Source organism: Mirounga leonina, unplaced genomic scaffold, assembly GCF_011800145.1.
Source record: "Mirounga leonina isolate KUSES-001 unplaced genomic scaffold, KU_Mleo_1.0 Mir_91, whole genome shotgun sequence".
In the NCBI taxonomy this organism is placed as follows: domain Eukaryota; kingdom Metazoa; phylum Chordata; class Mammalia; order Carnivora; family Phocidae; genus Mirounga; species Mirounga leonina.
Genome location: NW_023270839.1, coordinates 17824336 through 17843495, shown reverse-complemented (window position 1 = coordinate 17843495; position 19160 = coordinate 17824336). Strand labels below are relative to the sequence as shown.

Genomic DNA, 19160 nt, shown 5'->3' with positions numbered 1-19160 from the left:
GTAACCAACTATTTATCTGTTCTAATTTGAACTGCCGAAGGTGCTACTGTCTTGTGCTCAGTAAATGGTCCCAGTAAAAATGCATGAGTAAATCAAGCCGAAATCAAATAAAGTCTGAGTTCTGACAGAGTGTCAAGGAAAGGTGGGGAGGGGGTGGTTTTCCAGAAAGACCACGGGTTATTCTAGGCAGTAGACGCAAAGGGAGAAACGTTCGCGAACAGCGGGAAAACTGGCGTGGCTGGAAGGAAATGGAACCTCCTCTGGCCAGACAGGGGTACTGCTGGAGCATCCGACCCAGAAGTCACCCAGCTCTCCTCCTCCCCACCTCCCTTCTCCCTCCTGGATCCCCCTTTCCCGCTCGCTGCCGGCGCCGCCCCCTGGAAAAAGCGTGGGCGGAAACGGAGCCCCGAGCGGCCGTCTCGTCGCGCGTTCCTGAAGGCGCGCGGGGCTGCTGGCGCCGCTTGATGACGTCAGGTCATTGACAGCGTGAGGCGGCGGCCGTGGCGGCTGCTGCTTTGGTTGTGGGCGGCCGGGTAAGGGTCTGAGTTGATCTGCTGCGGGGCTAGGGCGCCTTCCGAGGGCGCGGGGGGTGGCTTGGAGTTTGCAGCCGGGGCGGCGGGTTTGTTGTCTGCAGTGTCGTGGGCCTGGGGGCGGGAGTTGGAGGCCCAGAAACCTGACTCTGAGGTCAGGGCTGCGGGTATGTTGGAGGGGAGGCTGCGTCCAGGTTGGGTGAGAGGCACGGTGGTCGGGCACAGGGGACTGGCGGAAACCTTGGGATCCGGATTGGGGTGAGGGTAGTCGGGAGCTTCGGGGTGGGAGGATCACGCTCACGAATCTCTCTCCCGCTGGCCCCGCCCGCCTGCTCCCGGTGGTTCGCGTGGGCTGCAGGTGCAGCATGTCTAGACTGGGGGTCTTGGGCAGCGCCCAAGCCGGGCTGGGACTGTTGCTGGGCACCGCCGCCGGCCTTGGATTCCTGTGTGCCTTTTACAGCCAGCGGTGGAAACGGACCCAGCGCCATGGCCACAGCCAGAGCCTACCTAACTCCCTGGACTACACGCAGACCCCAGAGCCAGGACGCCAGGGTACGAGCCGGTCCCCTGAGGCCACAGTCGTGGCTGACGGATGGGCCTAGGGTCCGGGCTGCCTTTAGCAGAGCCTGTGGGACAGGACAACGGAAGGGGGTGGCTGAGAGTTTCACTTTTCTGTAAAGCTTATTGAAAAAGAAAGCAGCCTCTCTCTTCTTTTTCCTGTAATCCCAGGAAAGTATACTGTGAAAAGGCTGTTTAGCTTTCACTCTTAGTTCAGGCCACAATAGTGCCACGCATGTTTTAAAGGCACTTGCTTAGTGTTGGGTGAGGGGTTTAATAAGTAAAGAGTCCAAAAGAAGGCAGAAGGGAAAACTAATCTTAGGGGAATTAATTCTTGAGGCTTATATATTAAATTATGTATTAGAATTTGAAGGGGGGGGGCGCCTGGGTGGCTCAGTCGTTAAGCGTCTGCCTTCGGCTCAGGTCATGATCCCAGAAGGGAACTTGGAGACTATCCAAGTTGTTTTTGTTTTTATTTTTAAATCCTTCTTAGGAGAAAATGGAAATTTGAAAAGATTGTGTAACTTTCCCCAGGGTGTCACAGAGCAATTAAGTGGTAGGATTGGGCCTGGTCACCTGGTTCTGTGAATTTGCATAGCATGGATGTGGGAGTGCATGTTCGGCAGAACTTTGACCTTAAGTTATTTGAGCAAAGCATCTAGGGCTGGTTCAAACCACTCTCCTCAGGTGTGTGTAATAGAGAAGCATTGAGATCATGTCACCCCATGTTAATTGGGAATGAGTGTTTCTCTGATTACCAAATGCCAGATGGATTGGAAAAGTTTGTTTTAGAAGAGTCTTCAAAGAGTTACCAATTTAGATTGCAACTGGCTAGTAACCTAGTATTTCAAGTGTGCTTGTCTTTCCTTTTCCTTGTGGTTTATTTGTAATTTCTTAGCAGTAGATGTTTGGAGAAAGTGGCTATGTTCCCAGAGATCTTTCTTTTCTAAGGTTTTATTTAATCTCTACACTTGACGACTTAATCTCTTAATCTCTACACTTAATCTCTACACTTAAATTAGTAATCTCTAATTTAACGTCTCGACCTCATGACCCCTAGATCAAGAATCGCATGCTCTACCAACTGAGCCAGCCAGGTGCCCCCCAGAGATCTTTCTTGCTCTCTTGAGCAAGAAATTCTTGAATGATATTGGGTGTGTACTGTAATCCAGCCTAGACTCTTACTAAAAGATTTCCTTTAACACATTCATGCTTGCCTGGACTGTGGGTCCTGCCTTCCTGGTTTCTTTACTGTTTTTACATTTTCCAGTCTAATGGCCTTGGGTAGCTACCAGTTTATTAGCATTTATTGTTGGAATTTTTACCCAGAGCTCAAATGAGGGCTTGGGAATGGTGTTTTTTCCATGGGGTGTGGATGGACTTTTCTCTTAGTAACTGCCCCTTTCTCTTTGCCCTTCTTTGATGATACTAAATGAAGTCCTCGAAAGGATCTCAGAGTTTCCTTTGCTCTTCTTTGTGAAGTGAAAGCTCAGAATTTGGGCTCAATTTTAGTTTTGCTGTGGGGTTAGTATTGACTGCCTGGTATATGGGAACTAGACGGACAAGTAAAGGGTTTTGTTTTCCTTTCACAGGGCAGGTGTCCTGCCTTCTAGGGACTGCGTTCTTGCAAGCATTTTACATTACCTGCCGTGGCGTGCGGTACTGCAAAAGGCCCTGGTGTGACAGGTTCTTGGAACAGGGGGCGCTCTTGTTTAGAGACTGGGAATCTTGATTTTCTTTTTTCTTTGAATAGTAACTTGAAGACTTGTTACCAGGACTTAGCTATGAACATATACTGTCTGAGCTTCAAGGGTTTTAGTAAATTGAGCTCCAGTGAGAAGCAAGTGTGCTTAAATTGCAGGTCCAAGATCTTTTCCTCACCCTGTCCCCTGAGCATCACTGTGCTGTCCTTCCTTCAGTGAGGCCTTTTCGGGCAGTCCCTGGTGAGGCTGGAGACGCTGCGGTGCTGCCCAGCCTTGCGCGAGAGGGCCCGGAGGAGGTGCTGGAGCGCCTGGACTTGGTGCTGACCAGTCTGGTGGCCCTGCGGCGCGAGGTAGAGGAGCTGCGGAGCAGCCTGCAGGGGCTTGCTGGGCAGATTGTTGGGGAGGTCCGGTGAGTGATGCAGCCTTCGGTCCCGCCTTGCTCCCTGCCCCTCAACTTCTCCCGGTCCCTCTAGCTTTCTCAGCTGAGCTGTGTCCTGGCCTTGCTGCTCTCTCTGAGGAAGAAGCCCGTTTTAGAGCTGCTCGTGTAATTGGCTGGGAAGCTGTAGGCTTGGTACCTTGCCTTCCATAAGTTCCTTGCTGCTTTCGGGCCCTCGTGGTCTGTTGTAGCGGCTGCCAGGCTTTGTTCTGACTTAGCTGGTTTGCCCATGCAGGCTGGGTCCGGGGAGCTGCCCTTCGTGTTGTCCTAAGGGTAGAAACCCGGGATTATCTCTGTGTTTGGCCCTTTAATGAGCAGCAGGAGTAAGAGGTTCCCTCATGGGGAGGAGAAAGACAGGCTGGCTGGGGCCTAATGGCACCCTCTCTAAAGGGCCCTGCCTTTCAGATCCCACATGGAAGAGAGCCAGAGAGTGGCTCGGCGGCGAAGGTTCCCATTTGCCCGGGAGAGGAGTGACTCTACTGGGTCCAGCTCTGTCTACTTCACAGCCACGTCCGGAGCCACATTCACAGACGCTGAGAGCGAAGGCGGGTGAGTCCTTTCTCCTGGAGGCGGTTGTGGCTTCAGCCAGGTTACATTTTGTAGAAGTACTCTTTATCTGCGGAAAGGTCACACTGAGCAGCTGTCAGTAATCTTGGGAACAAGGTAAGAGGGAATAAATGAATAAAATAAGGAATAGGTTAAACAAGAACCATCCACCTTATGCCACCCAAGCAAATGAGATGTTAACAATGCTTACTGCTTGCATCTGTCATTTTCCTCTGAGTTGGTTTTTCACATAGTTGCTGTAATTTTTCATTTTTCCTGTAACATTAGTTGAATATTTGCCTGTGTTTTCACAAGGACTTTATAAGCGTTGTTTTAGGACTTTATTTCCTTCACTCAGTGGCTGAGCCAGGTTTCCAGAGCCCTCTAAGCTCTAACTCTGCTCCCCTCTCCTGGAAGCTCCGCTCTTCCCGCAGGGGAGGCTCGCTCGCGCTCCCATGCCATCTTGACAGGTGGGAGCTGACCGAGTCCTTGGTAGCCCAGCGGGTCCGACCATAGGCCTTACTGTGATGCGGGACAGCAGGCACGAGTCTGGTGGACAGCCTCCAAATGTGGTCAGGCTAAGGTCTTTTTGATTTTAAGTCACCAGTGCCATATTGAAACTTTGGTCTCAAGGGTGGAGTCTGAATGAAGGTCTTTGTTGTGGTGCCCGATGCTGTCACTTGCGTGCGGCTAGCTCCTCTGTGAGGTCTCGAAGCTGACCTTTCTTCCTGCCCGAGGAAAAGACTGGCACAGAGAACAGCCCAGCCTTCTGCTGGGACAGGACTGACTCGGCTACAAACATGCCTACAGCCGTTCAGGGTGATCTTTGCAGCAATGTCCTTCTTTAGCTGAAACACCTTACGATGTTAACTGCTGTTTATTTTTCCTCTGGCAGACAGCATGCCAGGCACTTTAGAGCCATTTCCTCACCTAATCCTCCCAGGGATCCTAGGAAGTAGGTGCTGTTCTTCTTCCTTTTCTCAGATGGAGACTTGAGGCTTAGCGAGGTTTGATGCCTTGCCCAGAGTTATACAGCTATTAAGTGCAGGCTCAGTGGGGCTCATCTGCAGGGGTGTGAGGGTCTGTGATCTAAGGCATGGCTTGTTGTGGGGGCATGGAAAGGCCTTTACAGGAAGACCTGTCCCATGCAGCCCTTGGGAGTTCTTCCCGTGGACTAAGAGCTGCCACAACTCACTGCCCAGGGAAGACCTACCCATAGCAGTATGATCTGGTCAGTACATCTTAAAAAACTTTCAGCCTCGTTTTCTTGTTTGGGACAGTATATTCTCCTGCCTCTCCTCATTTGGTTTTCTAAGAAAATGAAGAATAATATTACTCTTTTTCCATATTACTGCCATTGGGCATCTGTCCTGGATTTGATTATTGATTGCTCAGGCACCTCTTGCAACAAGCCAGGTCTTGATAAGATCTTTAGTCCTCCATTTGTGACTTCTGTTGGAGTTACCTGATGCCTATTATCTGTATTGTCAAGGGTTAGTGGACGTGGCCCTTTTCAGTTACCTAATACTTCTGTTTCCAGAAGGCTGTGTTAGAGGAGGGGGCAGAAATGGAATTCGTATTTGATATATCTGGGCTGAAAAGAAAGAGGGACAAAGTAATTGATAATGGACCCTGAGACTTAAGGAGCATCTCTGTGCAACTCACTGAAGGAGGTCACGTGGGTGGGAAACTTAACATTTGTAAGAGGGTAGAACAGAAGGAGAGGTCACAGCTCTGCCCAAGATCAAGATGTAGAACTCGGGGCGCCTGGGTGGCTCAGTCGTTAAGCATCTGCCTTCGGCTCAGGTCATAATCCTGGGGTCCTGGGATCGAGCCCCGCATCGGGCTCCCTGCTCAGCGGGAAGCCTGCTTCTCCCTCTCCCACTCCCCCTGCTTGTCCCCTCCCTCGCTGTGTCTCTCTCTGTCAAATAAATAAAACCTTGGGCGCCTGGGTGGCTCAGCTGGTTGAGCGACTGCCTTCGGCTCAGGTCATGATCCTGGAGTCCCGGGATCGAGTCCCACGTCGGGCTCCCTGCTCGGCAGGGAGTCTGCTTCTCCCTCTGACCCTCCCCCCTCTCATGCTCTCTCTCTCTCATTCTCTCTCAAATAAATAAATAAAATCTTTAAAAAAAAGATGTAGAACTCGAGGCCTTTAATGATGATTTTAAAAAGTTGTACAAGGGGCGCCTGGGTGGCTCAGTTGGTTGGGCAACTGATTCTTGATTTTGGCTCAGGTCATGATCTCAGGGTGGTGGGATTGAGCCCCGGGTTGGGCTCCGTGTTCAGTGGGGAGTCTGCTTGAGATTCTCTCCCTCTCCCTTTGCCCCTCCTCCTGCTTGCTTGTGCACATGCGCTCGCTCTCTTTCTCCCTCTCCAGTAAATCTTAAAGAGAGAAAGAAGTTGTACAAACTTCTGGGAACAGTGAGAGCCAGGGGATTTAACCAGGGAAGTTTATGGGTGCTTCACTGCTTGGGGTGCTCACTGGGGCTCTGAAGGCCATAAGGGGAAAGACAGGCTTATCAGCCAACCCATGATGGGATGAGACGAAGGGTGGCTTTCTTAATTACTAGCAGGCTCAGCCCATGACTGATCCTGTGGCATGTAGAAGCTGATGGTGGTACATGGTGCAAGACTCCAGTTTAGCTGGCTACTGTCTGGGGCAGTGGCCATGGTGAATTAATTCTTTTTGTCATGGTCAGTGCCAAAAAGGTCCAGGGGGAATTTTGGGAGGAGACCACAAACTCTGGAATGGCTTTGAACATGTGGGGCCAGAGGAGGAGTGCTTCTTTGAGGGATGAAAGGCTAAGCATATTTAACAGCCTACTCCACTTAACGCTGGATTCCCTTTTTTTCCAAGTAAAATAGCAACTTTGAGCTCCCAGGGAACCGACTGAATATGGCAGAGGCAGAGTCACCATGTGGGTCCACAAGCTTATTCCCTAAACATTGTACCAAACATAGCTTTACTTCTCTCCCGATCAGAACCCAGCTTGCCCTAAAACACCAACTCCCCCAGCAAGCCTTCCCAGGCATTCCAGCCAAGGATTGCCTGCAACCTCATTGCCTCTCCTCCTTGGGCATTTATCACCTTGTTTAGGTTGGTCTTGTCTTCCCCACCACTGAGTCTCCCATGCCTGGATGTCTTTGAATGCTTTAGCTCAGCCCCTTTAATGGGGCTTAGAGGAGTCAAAAGAAAGAAACTTAATCATCAGAAGGGGATATGTGTGTGACTGAGTCCTTGATCACGGACTTGTGGGCTCTCCTCAAGGGGTAGAGTAGGGTGGCTCTGGCCTCCTTGCTCCGAAGGAGCCATGGGTTCTCTACCGTATGTGGAAACAATGTGTTGCACCCAAGGGCACAGCTCCAAAGAGCCTTTTCAAAGGTCCCTGCCAGTCCCTGTCAGATGTCAAAAGCCGCAGGGCATGTTAAACAAAAGGGACCCCCCTCTCTGTGGTGGATTTCTCCAAGGGCTGGATTGGTGGTCTGACGGGTGTGAAAGCACAGTGTGAATACAGAGACGCAGCCCATGTAGCTGTGCAAGGCCCGGAAGCTCACGGGGCTGATGTCTGTGCTCAGGCCACAGGTGTCTGCCCGCCCACTGCGTGCCAGCCAGCAGGGTGCACATGAGCAAGGCAGAGCTCCCTAGAGTGGGGCTGAGGTGCAAAAAAGGTCTCCTCGCCGTTCGGCCTCACTGGAGCCTCTGTGCCTCACCGGCTCCACCAGCTCTTACTCGGCGGGTGGCAGCAAAGTCCCTCCTGACCACCCCTTTTCCTCAGCCATGGGAACTCCCTGGAGAGAGACTGCTGATGCTGTGCACTATAGGGGTCAGAGCAGGGGTCCCTCCCTGGGGGACTCGGGATTTGAACTCCTCGTTGGAGGGAGTTCGGCAGGCAGTAGGGTCTCCCTTCCTTTCTAGCAATAGGAGATACGAGACTCTAGCTCCTTACCCCAGGTAACCCATTTACCCGTCTTGCCTTTCGGTCTGGCTGGGCTGAGTAGAGGTGCTGTAGACTCTGGTTTGATGTTCTCATTTGGGCAGGTTCTTGTCCAAGGCTTCAGAACTGGTTGGGAGTCTGTCGAGGCTGCCCCTGGGTGGTCTTGTTCCTCACCACCCAGGTTGGTTGTAAATCCTATGCCACTTTCCCTTGTCCCTCTAATTTCTCACGTTTCTACTGCACACTGCTAGAGGGGAAAGAACTTGGATAACATCTTAAAAAGCAAGGTGAAGCTAAGGTCGATACCCTCTAGGTTCCTGTGGTATCTGTTCCTGGGGCCCTTTGTTAGATGAGTCTGGAAGCTCTTCTGTGAAGCAGCGGCACAGACTGGGCACTTGGTCTGGTTGTATGCTCAGTGCCTTCTGGACGGAGCCCGCCGCCTCGTTGGGTCTGGATTTCTGGCCTACCACTTGCAGCCGGACTTGACGCTGTCTTGTCCTGCCTTTATTTGTAGGTGCCTTTCTCATCTCTCCAGGTCTGTTTTGCGCCAGCTGTAGGTATCCTGTCCCTGTCTTTCATTCCAGGAGGAAGGCCTATCCCTAAATGACCCTAAGATCTTCCTGTGCTTCAGAACCTTCTGGCTCTGACAGAACCTGCTTTTCCTTCACTCAGGTCTGGAGGTTTCTCTGGTGTCTGCTTCTAGCCCCTGCAAGTCTGACACTGTCCTCTGCTCAATTTTTGTCTGCTTCAGTTGGCCGTTAGGGAGAACACCCTCATCAGCTGCTGGTGAAGGCCGAGATCCAAGAGAAATGTGGCCTCCTCTTCAGTGAGCGCATCAAAGTAGGGGGTTCCAAGGAGACACCTCCCTGGCTTGTGGCGGCCCCAGAGATACCTTCCCAGGCCCTTCTGCTTGCATCTTCCTCCTCTTCTGACTCCGGCTGCGAAGTGGCCTTTCCCCACCCCGAGCAAGTTCCTAAGGTTTCCAAGGTTGTGGTTTAGGTTTGGCTGCTGACTTAGGACAGAAGTATACCTTGACTTGAGAAAGAAAATGTAGATATTTGGGCTGCCCGTGGTCTCGGAGGCTGGCACCCATCCATGTTGTTTCTGGCGGTGCTTTTGGCTGATAAGGCAAAAATGATTGACAGACCCTTAGCCTGGTGAGCCATCTAGCTCAGGAGATCAGCTCCACCTACATTATGGTTTTTTATCTTAAGTATTTCTTTCTTTTTTACCGAAAAGAACATATGTTCACTAAAGCAATCATATGTAATGTTATAAAGTAGAAAAATTTCCTTTAATTCTTCTACCATGAGATCTACTAGCAACATTTTGTTACATTCCTTTCTAGGCGGCTTCTTTCTAGCCTTTTTTCTTTTTCTGATTATCTGGCCAACCTGGTAGCTCGGCCGGGGGTTCTCGTATTGGCCCCTGACTGCCACAGTGCCCCCAGCTGGTCACTTTCCCTCCAGGATCATTTTCCCAGCCCGTGGTTCCCGTAGGAAGCTTTCTCTCAAGCACTCATTTCTGCCTCTAAGTGGTAGAAATGGTTTTTACTTGGTGCTGTGGACAGCAGCGCCATGAAGCTTCCCTCTTCGTGGATGGGAGACAGACCCTAGAGCTCTGAGGCTAAATAATCTCCCTTGACCCTGTCACTTGTTTCTCTGCCACAGTTACACCACAGCCAATGCCGAGTCTGACTATGAGCGGGACTCTGACAAGGACAGTGACGACGGGGAAGATGAAGTGAGCTGTGAGACTGTGAAGATGGGGAGAAAGGCTTCTCCGGACCTGGAGGCGGAGGTGGCTTCGGGCCCCGTGGCTGGAGCCCTGGATGCTGGAGGCTCCCCTAGCCTGGAGGACATGCTGCCCCTCCTGCAGCAGGCGGATGAGCTACACCAGGGCAGCGAGCAGGGCAAGCGGGAGGGCTTCCAGCTGCTGCTCGGCAACAAGCCCGCGGTAAGGCCCCAGCTGCCTGTCTGCCCTCACTAGCCCCCAGCCCCCCTGGGAGTGGAGGAAGGCCACTGTCACTTGTAAGCCTGCAAGATGCCCTAGGAAGGGAAATGAGGGTGAGATGGCTGGTTCTGCATGGATCCCCCAGGGTTGCACATCCTATTCCAAGTAGGCCACGCACTGCCCCTCGGGGCCTGGCTGACCTGCCTGCCCCAGAGCCTTCTCACCACAGTCCTCTGCCTCCTGTAGAGCTACTGCCAAAGAGCGCTACCTCTTACAGTGGAGAGCAATGTGGAAAGGACTGGAATATTTTTTTTTCCTCTTTTATTTCCCTTGAGGCAGAGCCCAAGCTGCCTGCCCTACTTGAAGTTTCCATCCCAAGTGACAAGTGTGGAGGTCACTCGGCCACAGTTCCCTTCTCCTCTGGTTCACTGCCAGAATTTATGCTCACCCAGGTATAAATGCCCCCGAGTTAGAATGTTTCCTTCTCTTGGGCATTCTCACATCTTCCACTGTGTCAGCAAGGCTTCTCGTTGTGCCTCATTTCATTTAGAGTTGACCTTTCCTCCTCACAGTATCAGGCCAGCATGCCCTCACTCGGAGGCTGGTGCATCTCCTGGCTGGAGATGACATGGCACCACTTAGCTAACCGCAGGTGGGAAGTCGGGGGGGGTGGAGCGCTGTGCCTAAGGCTGCCTCATGTCCGTTTGAAACACACTAGCTTGGAAACTCAAACCTAGGCTTGGGAAGAAGGCCAGAGCCCCAGGTCTCTGCGGCTGAAGAAGAGGGGCCTCATCCCTCCCTCTGTTTGGTCTGCAGTATGGAAGCCGGCAGGACTTTCTCTGGCGCCTGGCCCGGGCCTATAGCGACATGTGTGAGCTCACTGAAGAGGTGAGCGAGAAGAAGTCATACGCCCTAAGTGGTAAGTGCTGAGATTCCTGATGGGAAGGTGACTGATTCTGGGGGTGGAGCTGGCCCATCTGTTTGGGGCTCAGGGGAACCACCCAGATAGAGGCTGTCAGGGCAGCTGTGGCTCAGTTACTCACTAGGGACAAACTCTGGTTCCCAGGGACTTCCGCTTCCTTTTTGAGCCAGCAGTCTCCGCTTCCCTGCACATCGGGATTAATACAGGTGCAAATGTTTTTAGGGGTAATTGTATCATACTAGCACAATTCTTTGTTCTCACTCCCCAGCTGCAAGAGAGGGCTTTCTTTTTTTTTTTTTTAAAGATTTTATTTATTTATTCATGAGAGACACAGAGAGAGAGAGGCAGAGGGAGAAGCAGGCTCCCAAGGAGCAGGGAGCCCGATGCGGGACTCGATCCCAGGACCCTGGGATCATGACCTGAGCCGAAGGCAGACGCTTAACGACTGAGCCACCCAGGCACCCAAGAGAGGGCTTTCTTATCTGAAGAGGTTTTTTTCGCTGCTGCTTAGGAATCTGGTTTGAGTTATGGAGCCTGTGGGGCAGGTGTTCTCTAAGAGTATCAGTAGAGTATGTTTGGTGAGCGCCTGTGTGCAGCAGTTTGGAATACTACTACTAGCTTAGGAGTCCTTGGGATCTACTTAACAACTCTGTTGCCAAAGTCTGCATCCTGGCAGGTAGAGTGCATATGAATGATGCCAAGCTCAGGGCTCCTCCCTGTCTGTCATGTCACTGAGAATCCTGGGACTTTGAAAAATGACTGGTTTTGTGGGGAAGATGGGTCCTGCCTAGCCACACCCCGCAAGTCGGGCACTGTCAGTGGGCTTCTAGGGTCTTGTGGTTCAGTTAGGTACCTAAAGGTAACTATCCAAAGTGGGTATGTCTACTTCCTCACTTAGAAACATCGAATCTTTGCTAATGTAAAATCTGACAATACCTCAAGGTCATTGTTTCAAGCATTTGTAGAATTGTCATTATAGAAAGAACAGGTCAGTTGAGTTGAATGTTTATTGATACAGATCATCAGAAAAATCTCCAAGTTTTAACAGAAGGTGCTTAATTACTGCTTGTTTCTTTCTTTTCAAAAGTTTCTGCGTTCCCTCCTAAATTTCCGGTAAGGATTCTAACTAGTTTTGGGGCTGATTATTTAGACTCTTGGTACCAACAAGAACGTTTCCTTTCCTTTTGATCGTTGATCATCTTTTTTTTTAAAGATTTTACTTATTTTGGGGAGCACGAGCCGGAGGGTTGGCGGAGGGGAGGAGAGAGGGAGAAGGATAAGCAGACTCCAAGCCAAGCATGGAGTCTCAACACGGGGCTTGATCTTACCACCTGAGCCAAAATCAAGAGTCGGAGGCTTAACCCAGGCGCCCCCATTGATCATCTCTTATTGGTACCAGCGGCCAGCATGAAACCTAAAGGTGGAGGTAGGGTGATGGTTAGAGCAGCCAGTCAGTACTCTGGTCTGATCCGCAGAGCTTAGCACCCCTGTACTAGTCTGCTCCTGCTGACTGACAAACGGAGCATCCTTGGAGGCCCTGCTCATAGAATTTGACTTTTTAGGACCATCCTTCGTGGTCCTTTTCATTTTGTTCTCTCTCTAAAAGTTGGACCACAAGGAGGCAGCCATTCTGTGGGATCTCAGGTGGTATCTTTTCACCCCTCTGTCTAGCTTGGCAGGAAAGAACGGTCAGCTCTTATTTTTCTAGTAAGATAGTGCTTTCAAGTGGGCAGAGAAAAATCTGCTAAGAGACAATGTCCCTCACTGATGGGGCCACATACAGTCACTGTTTAGAAAGGGGAGGTTAAGCTGCAAGGGGTGGAGGGAGGGTGGGGGTGGGGTTTCTCATCAGCCAGCTGAAAAATGTGTTTGTTGGATATACAACATTATACCATCATTACTATCATTTAAGCATGAAGAAACCTTTCACTTCAGCCAGCCCGTCACCTCAACCCATTACTTTTGCTCCACCTTCTCCACATTCCCTTTGGAGCCCTCTCCATTTTAATCGAAGGAGAAATCCCATTTGGCAGTGTGCGCTTTTCTCCAGTATTGTAGGCATGATGTTCCTCAGCTAGAGGGCTCCAGGCTACTCGACAGCCTAGGAGATCCTTGTCAAGAGCTTTCATGTGTTTAAGCCTTGATTTATCAGTCTTGGTGCCTAGAAAACTAAATGTCATTTCTCGTCATTTTGCCATGATGAGTTTTGGCCTAGAGCCATGATTAATGTTTTTAGATCATGGAGCCTTTTGAGAATTTGATCAAAAGGCAAGGTAGGCCCTCTCCTTAATAAAATACACATGTACCTAAAATTCCATACAACTTCAGAGGGATTCCTGGACACCCTGAAGCATGCCCACAACCCTCTAGGGTCAGGTCTGTTGGGGACAGTTTGATTGCCACTGGGTTTTTTTTATATTTAAAATGCTTTGAGGGGCACCTGGGTGGCTCAGTCGGTTAAGTGTTGGACTCTTGGTTTCAGCTCACGTCATGATCTCAGGGTTGTGAGGTCAAGCTCCACATGGGGCTCTGCGCTCAGAATGGAGTCTGCTTGAGACTCTCCCAACCCCCATTGCTCACACACAGTCTTAAAAAAAAAAAAAGCTTTTGGGGCGCCTGGGTGGCTCAGTCATTAAGCGTCTGCCTTCGGCTCAGGTCATGATCCCAGGGTCCTGGGATCGAGCCCCGCATCGGGCTTCTCGCTCTGCGGGAAGCCTGCTTCTCCCTCTCCCACTCCCCCTGCTTGTGTTCCCTCTCTTGCTGTGTCTCTCTCTGTCAAATAAAAAAATAAAAAAAAAAAAAAGCTTTAAACACATCAGGTGGGTGTTGTAAAAAGAAGGTAGTTGGGCAGCTGATGACAGAGATAGGGAAAGCAACGAGGTGAAGCAGAAATTATCCCTGAGAAGTTATTTGCAGCTTTTCATTCTGCTCAAATTCAAAATTATTGCAAACAAGTCCAGGTTGGGTAGGGATTGGTAAGAGCTAGAGTAGTCATTCTTGCCATAGCCCCTCATGTGGAAGTGTGCATGGGAGCCCTTGTCAACTCTGGATCACCTTTGTCCCTGCAGGAAAAGAAGAAGCAGAGGCTGCCCTGAAGAAGGGGGATGGGAATGCTGACTGTCACCAGTGGTAATAACACCCTGGGGGATCCTGGGAAGAGCTAGCATGAGTTACAGTGGGAGAGAGCCATTTCTCTGCCAGAGGAAACAGGAGAGGGAGCTCTAGCCTTTATTACCATATGGCTGGGCCTAACCCAAACCAGGGACCCAGGGGAGTTTTTTTTGGAAGGTGCCCTGGAAGTGAGGCAAGGGCGAATTCGAAGATTTTGTGGTTATTGGAGCTTAGAGAAATACGTAGCTTTTTGAGTCATCCTCGCTACAAAATTTGTGGGTTCTTGGTTCTTCAGGGAGGCTGGCACAATTTGTAGCTCCTGCACAAGCTCTTCTTTCCCTGTAACTGCAATCCCTGGCTGGTGGTAGACTTTGGCTTCTTTGCTTGGCTTGCATGAGTTAAAGTGAATGTGAGGTCACCCCCAGGAAGTTTAGTTTATTAGCTTACAAAAACATCAGCCCTGCTTTTCTTGTCTCCTGTGAGGCAAAGTTCTGCCAACTTCCATGGGTCAAGGCGAACTTGTGTCCTAGGGCCTGGTTCCAGCACCTCAGAGTCATAGTGAACATTCCCTTACCTCCCCTTTGCTTTCCATATTTCTGTCCTAAAATTGTCACCGCAAGAGCTCTTCTCAGAGGCCAGGTTGTTGCCACTTCCCTGTGGATTTCCTTGGGGCTCCTGGACTCCCAAGGATGGAAACTGGTCTCATACTTTATTCTTGGGGAACAGCTTTTTGGAGGAAATATGGAAATGAGCCTCTGGAAGTATTGGATACAAATGCCACCCCCACCCCCCAGATATGTGTTGAATATATGAAAAAGCAACTTGGGTCTCTAGACACTCATTTAATGTCAACTGTGCTTCCAGAAACAATGCTGGGGGGGATGGGGTAGTGAGACCTTTGTTTTTGAAGACCGAAGATGGGAAGCTGGCTGGCTTTGTTCCCTTGGGAGGGAGGATGTGGAGAGGACTGAAATCTGAAGTCTTTCTTCCTCTGCTTCTATTGGTTCCCAAATTAACATTAGAATTTCCTAGAGTATCCCAGTTTGTCCTGGAGTATAGCTTCCCCAGAACATGCCTGTATGCTTCTAAAGCTAATGAGACTTTTTAGTGTCTGCTCAGGAGATAAGAACCAATGTACTTAGGTCCCTTACATTTTGATGCTGATTTTTAGAGATCTGCTTTTTAAGTTTTTACGGCCCCCAGTGGCTGTACTCATTATAGGGGGAAATTTGTGGAGACTTGGACTGAGACACTGCCTAAATGTTAAGTATGAGAAGTTTACTATGGTGGACCCCACTTTTTTGTACCTAGCATACTTTGGAGAATTGAGAGCCTAAAGAATATGAATTGGGACCACAGATCTGTGAAAAGAGGAATTTTGTATGTATGGAAATGCTATTTTCAGCTCTATTTGAGCTTGCTGCGGCTTTCCCCCTTAGGTATGCAGTGCTTTGTGGTCAGCTGGCTGAGCATGAGAGCATCCAGAGGCGCATCCAGAGTGGCTTTAGCTTCAAGGTGAGGAAAGGCTTCTCTTCCTTCCCTTGTGCTGCTCTAGTTCAGATTCGCGGCTCTTTCCTTGCTCCTTGCAAAGGATGTTCCTACAGTGTCTACGACTTCTTGTTCCTCCTTCAGCAACTATGATGTCAATTTACTTTTTCCCCCTCAGGAGCATGTGGACAAAGCCATTGCTCTCCAGCCAGAAAACCCTATGGCTCACTTTCTCCTTGGCAGGTGGTGCTATCAGGTAAGCTGAATTCCAGGGTGCCTGAGTGGCTTAGTTGGTTGAACTCCCGACTCTTGGTTTCAGCTCAGGTCATGATCTCAGGGTCATGAGATTGAGCCCATGTTAGGCTCCAAGCTCAGCAGGGAATCTGCTTGAGATTCTCTCTCTCAAAAAAACAAACCACCTTTTAATTCACACTTTTTGATCTTTCGGTGACAGGTCTCTCACCTGAGCTGGTTAGAAAAAAAAACTGCTACAGCTTTGTTTGAAAGCCCTCTCAGTGCCACTGTGCAGGATGCCCTCCAAAGCTTCCTAAAGGTATTGGGAAGGAAGGGAGGGATTTCTGGTAGGCAGCAATTTTATGCCTGCCTGTTCTATGGGAAAATCAGAACCACCTGGAGAGCTTATAGAGTTCCCCAGACCAGGACTGGAAAGCTCTATTTAATAAACTTCAGCTTGACTTGAATTTGGTAATTCCCTTACTGAAATGCCTTCTTCCCTTTTCTAGGCTGAAGAATTACAGCCAGGATTTTCCAAAGCAGGGAGGGTATATATTTCCAAGGTAAACTCACCTGTTTTTTTTCAACATAGATGAAACTATATATGTTGATAAATAATGGGAAGTCCTGAAAGTTCAGTCTCCTGGTGGTGGTTTTCACTGTTATCTCTTCTCAGTGCTACAGAGAACTAGGAAAAAACTCTGAAGCTAGACAATGGATCAAGTTAGCCCTGGAGCTGCCGGATGTCACCAATGAGGTAATACTTTGAAATACTGGGTTCCATTATTGAATCATGTGACCTTTTCAGGAAAGAAAATTTTCCCTTGAGGTTTTATTTCCCTACAACAGAGTCTACGCTTTTGCATATAGACTCCTTTGTATATATCTCACCTAGGGGAGGAGGCAGATTTCATAGGCTGCAGGCTATTCTGGGAAAGTAGGTTCAAGACTGTGGTAACAGAGCTCAGCAGGGAAAGTATCAGTGGTTTGGGAAATGAGTCCTTGTCTTTGTTTCCCTAGGATTCAGCTTTCCAGAAGGACTTGGAAGAATTGGAAGTAATTTTAAGAGAATAATCACATTTCAATGGCCTTCATGACTTGAGGGAGACTGCCCTGCTTAGATCATCAGGAATCTAAGTGATGGTCCTGACTGGTATCCATAACCATTCCCCAATTTCTTTCCTGTTGCCCACTAGTTAATTTATTCTAATCCCTTATTTTATCTGAAATTGGGGAAGTCCTTAAGGCCGGGATTGCTATAGTTAAATGAATTCTTGAAAAATCAAGAGTAATATATATAGCACTGACGGCTATCTTTAGCCTGCTGGTGAGGTGGATGAACTTCAAAGAGCTATAAGAACAAAACACAGAACTTGTACTCTCTAATCTTTTCTATTAATATTTGACTCCAAACTATATAGTTCTAAGACCATACCCTGGTCTATCAGGGTAAAAGGAAAGGTCAGGGCAGCCCATGGATATTGCCCTCTTCTCACCTATCATGTCAGCTCTAACTATTCCTGAGCCGAGGGGCTGGACCACTTCACTTCCAGAGTCCTGGCAGCTTTTGGAAGGACACCAGTGCATAAGGCTTCTGAGACTGTGAAACAGTGATCTGAGGAGTTGCCTGGAATAAATATATTTTGGTACAAACCTGAAATAAACCAAATTTGACTATATTCCTCTATGTTTGCCATCAGCTCCTTTCTTGCTTGACATTTCCGTACTGCTACAGACAAATAGAAAAATAGCACCAAATAGTTTAAGCTCTTGGGTTAAAGCTACTTTCAGTGGAAATTTTAGTTACATGTAAAATACAGGGTGAGAGCTTATTTTAGCCTAATAAGGCCTATTCCAACTAGGCTTTTTTTTTTTTTAAAGATTCCATTCATCTACTTGACAGCTAGCGAGAGAGGAACACAAGCAGGGGGAGTGGGAGAGGGAGAAGCAGGTCTCCCGCGGAGCAGGGGGCCCGACCCCGGGACCACGACCCGAGCCGAAGGCAGACGCCCCCCAACTAGGCTATTCTTATGGCCAACAGCACAAAGCCTAATCTCACCTGATAAATCCCACCTACAAGAATAACTGAGATAAGTTTACAGGACTGAAGGATTGAAATGCTTTTATATAAGAACCAAGCTTCCATTCCAGAATCTGTCACTCTGGCTTACTATACCATCCTAGGTTTATTTCGTGGTATAGAAATGAAAGATAAGACCGGAGAGGTACTCCATTCTTTAAACAAAGCTGCATTAAATTGACTGTGTCTTCCTATCTATCTCCCTGCCTACAGTAGGATCAACACAGGCAACAGCAGAGATTTTCTGTGCCTCTCCTCCCAGGACTAGCAGACAGGCCTTCTGAAATTCAAAGAGCTGGTTAAAAGCCATCCTGAGTAGAAGTCTGAAGAAGAGGAGGATCTCAAACCCCTGAAGTACAATAATCTGGACAAGTATTAGGACTCTACAACATAAGACTCACAAAGGTCACTGGAAAGTCATGGGATATTCATCTTGTAATAATCTCTATTAGACGGAAGGATAATAAGCTCAATCATCTGAATATATGACTTCCCTTTAAAATTTTTCAATTTTAAAGCAATAGAAACTGATCAGCCAGTGCCAAAAAGTTATTTTAAAGGCCCTATCTTGAAATATTCAGCTTATACAAGAATAACTCCTATAAACAGCACAAATAACTACTTTATTAGCAGCTCCACACTAAATCTACTTAAAGAGCCCCTAAATGCTTAAGATTCCAGAATTATTTTGAGTTACTCTTAGCAGTTAAAAAACCAAGTAGATGGTGAAGGGCTGGCGGTCCAGAAGGCCTGCTCCATAGCCCTTAACTAAAAAATTCTTACATAAGATAATTTAGGCAAACTAAACAACCTGCTTCTGACTGACAGACTTTTACTGGCAGAAAGAAAAGAACCTATGAGGAGACCCACTTTCTTTGCCACACAGGCATTTCAACATTATTCAGATAAAGAATCCAGTCTCCCCAGCTTCTGTCTGCAAGAGAACTAAAGATTGTCCAGTAGACAGCTGTTAGTTCTGAGTCAAGGCACTATGTGAAAGGTATTGCTTCCCCTGAAATAATTCACATGGAAATTAATACACTCCAGACGGAATAAACACTTCAGATCAGTTTGTGACTACTGACCTGTCTCCTGTTTACACCATCAGAAAAGCTGATACAATAGCTGTTTTTCCGGAAGCCTTTTTCTGGCAGTCACAACAGGAAGAGGCCTATGAAGAACCCCAGGGAGCAGTCCTCTCCATTAGGCTGTAGCACTTAAGGTTTATCACAGGGAAAACCCCAATGTTTCAGTCTTTGGCATCTCCCACTCCATCTGCATTGATGGCAAACATAGCTTCAGCTTCAGGAAGACAGGGAGAGTCGTAGATTTTGCAGATTCTGGTTTCCCCTCTTCCTTTCCTCAGATACAGTCTGACCCAAAACAAAACAAAACAACCAGATGAAAGTTATAATTTAAAAATATTTTTCTTATTTATGGTAGATCTAATTTTTTTTTCAGACCTATATACTTCCTAGGACTTTGGGGAATTTTTCTGTATTCCTTAGGGATATTTCCAACCCGGAGAAATTCACTCCTACCCTGCCCCCACCTTAGTACATTTTCCACATTGAAACAATTTTTTAAAAATGAGGGAGAGGCATATCCTTCATATTGTCTTGCAAATTTGAGGGCTATTAATTCCTTTATAAAATGAAAGCAAA

The 19160-nt window shown here is 48.5% G+C and overlaps 2 protein-coding genes across 4 annotated transcripts in view; one reads left to right on the top strand and one right to left on the bottom strand.

The window, feature by feature from the left end:
• The first annotated feature begins 435 nt into the window (after positions 1–435).
• Positions 436–17095, top strand: RMDN3 (regulator of microtubule dynamics 3). Its single transcript, XM_034993680.1, has 13 exons — positions 436–533; positions 889–1082; positions 3008–3200; positions 3633–3776; positions 9379–9664; positions 10478–10580; positions 13652–13712; positions 15134–15209; positions 15361–15438; positions 15637–15735; positions 15926–15979; positions 16093–16173; positions 16437–17095. The coding sequence occupies exons 2-13, from the start codon at positions 896–898 to the stop codon at positions 16488–16490; spliced, it is 1416 nt and encodes a 471-aa protein (XP_034849571.1). The 5' UTR covers positions 436–533; positions 889–895; the 3' UTR covers positions 16491–17095.
• Positions 17096–18014: 919 nt separating this feature from the next.
• Positions 18015–19160, bottom strand: part of RAD51 (RAD51 recombinase) — a 32058-nt gene continuing 30912 nt past the window's right edge. For 2 of the 3 annotated variants that reach the window (XM_034993681.1, XM_034993683.1), the window contains one exon: positions 18015–18869. In XM_034993681.1, the coding sequence (XP_034849572.1) occupies positions 18746–18869 (124 nt within the window). In that variant the 3' untranslated portion in view covers positions 18015–18745. The remainder of the gene's footprint in view (positions 18870–19160) is intronic. The other variant, XM_034993682.1, reaches the window with a different exon arrangement.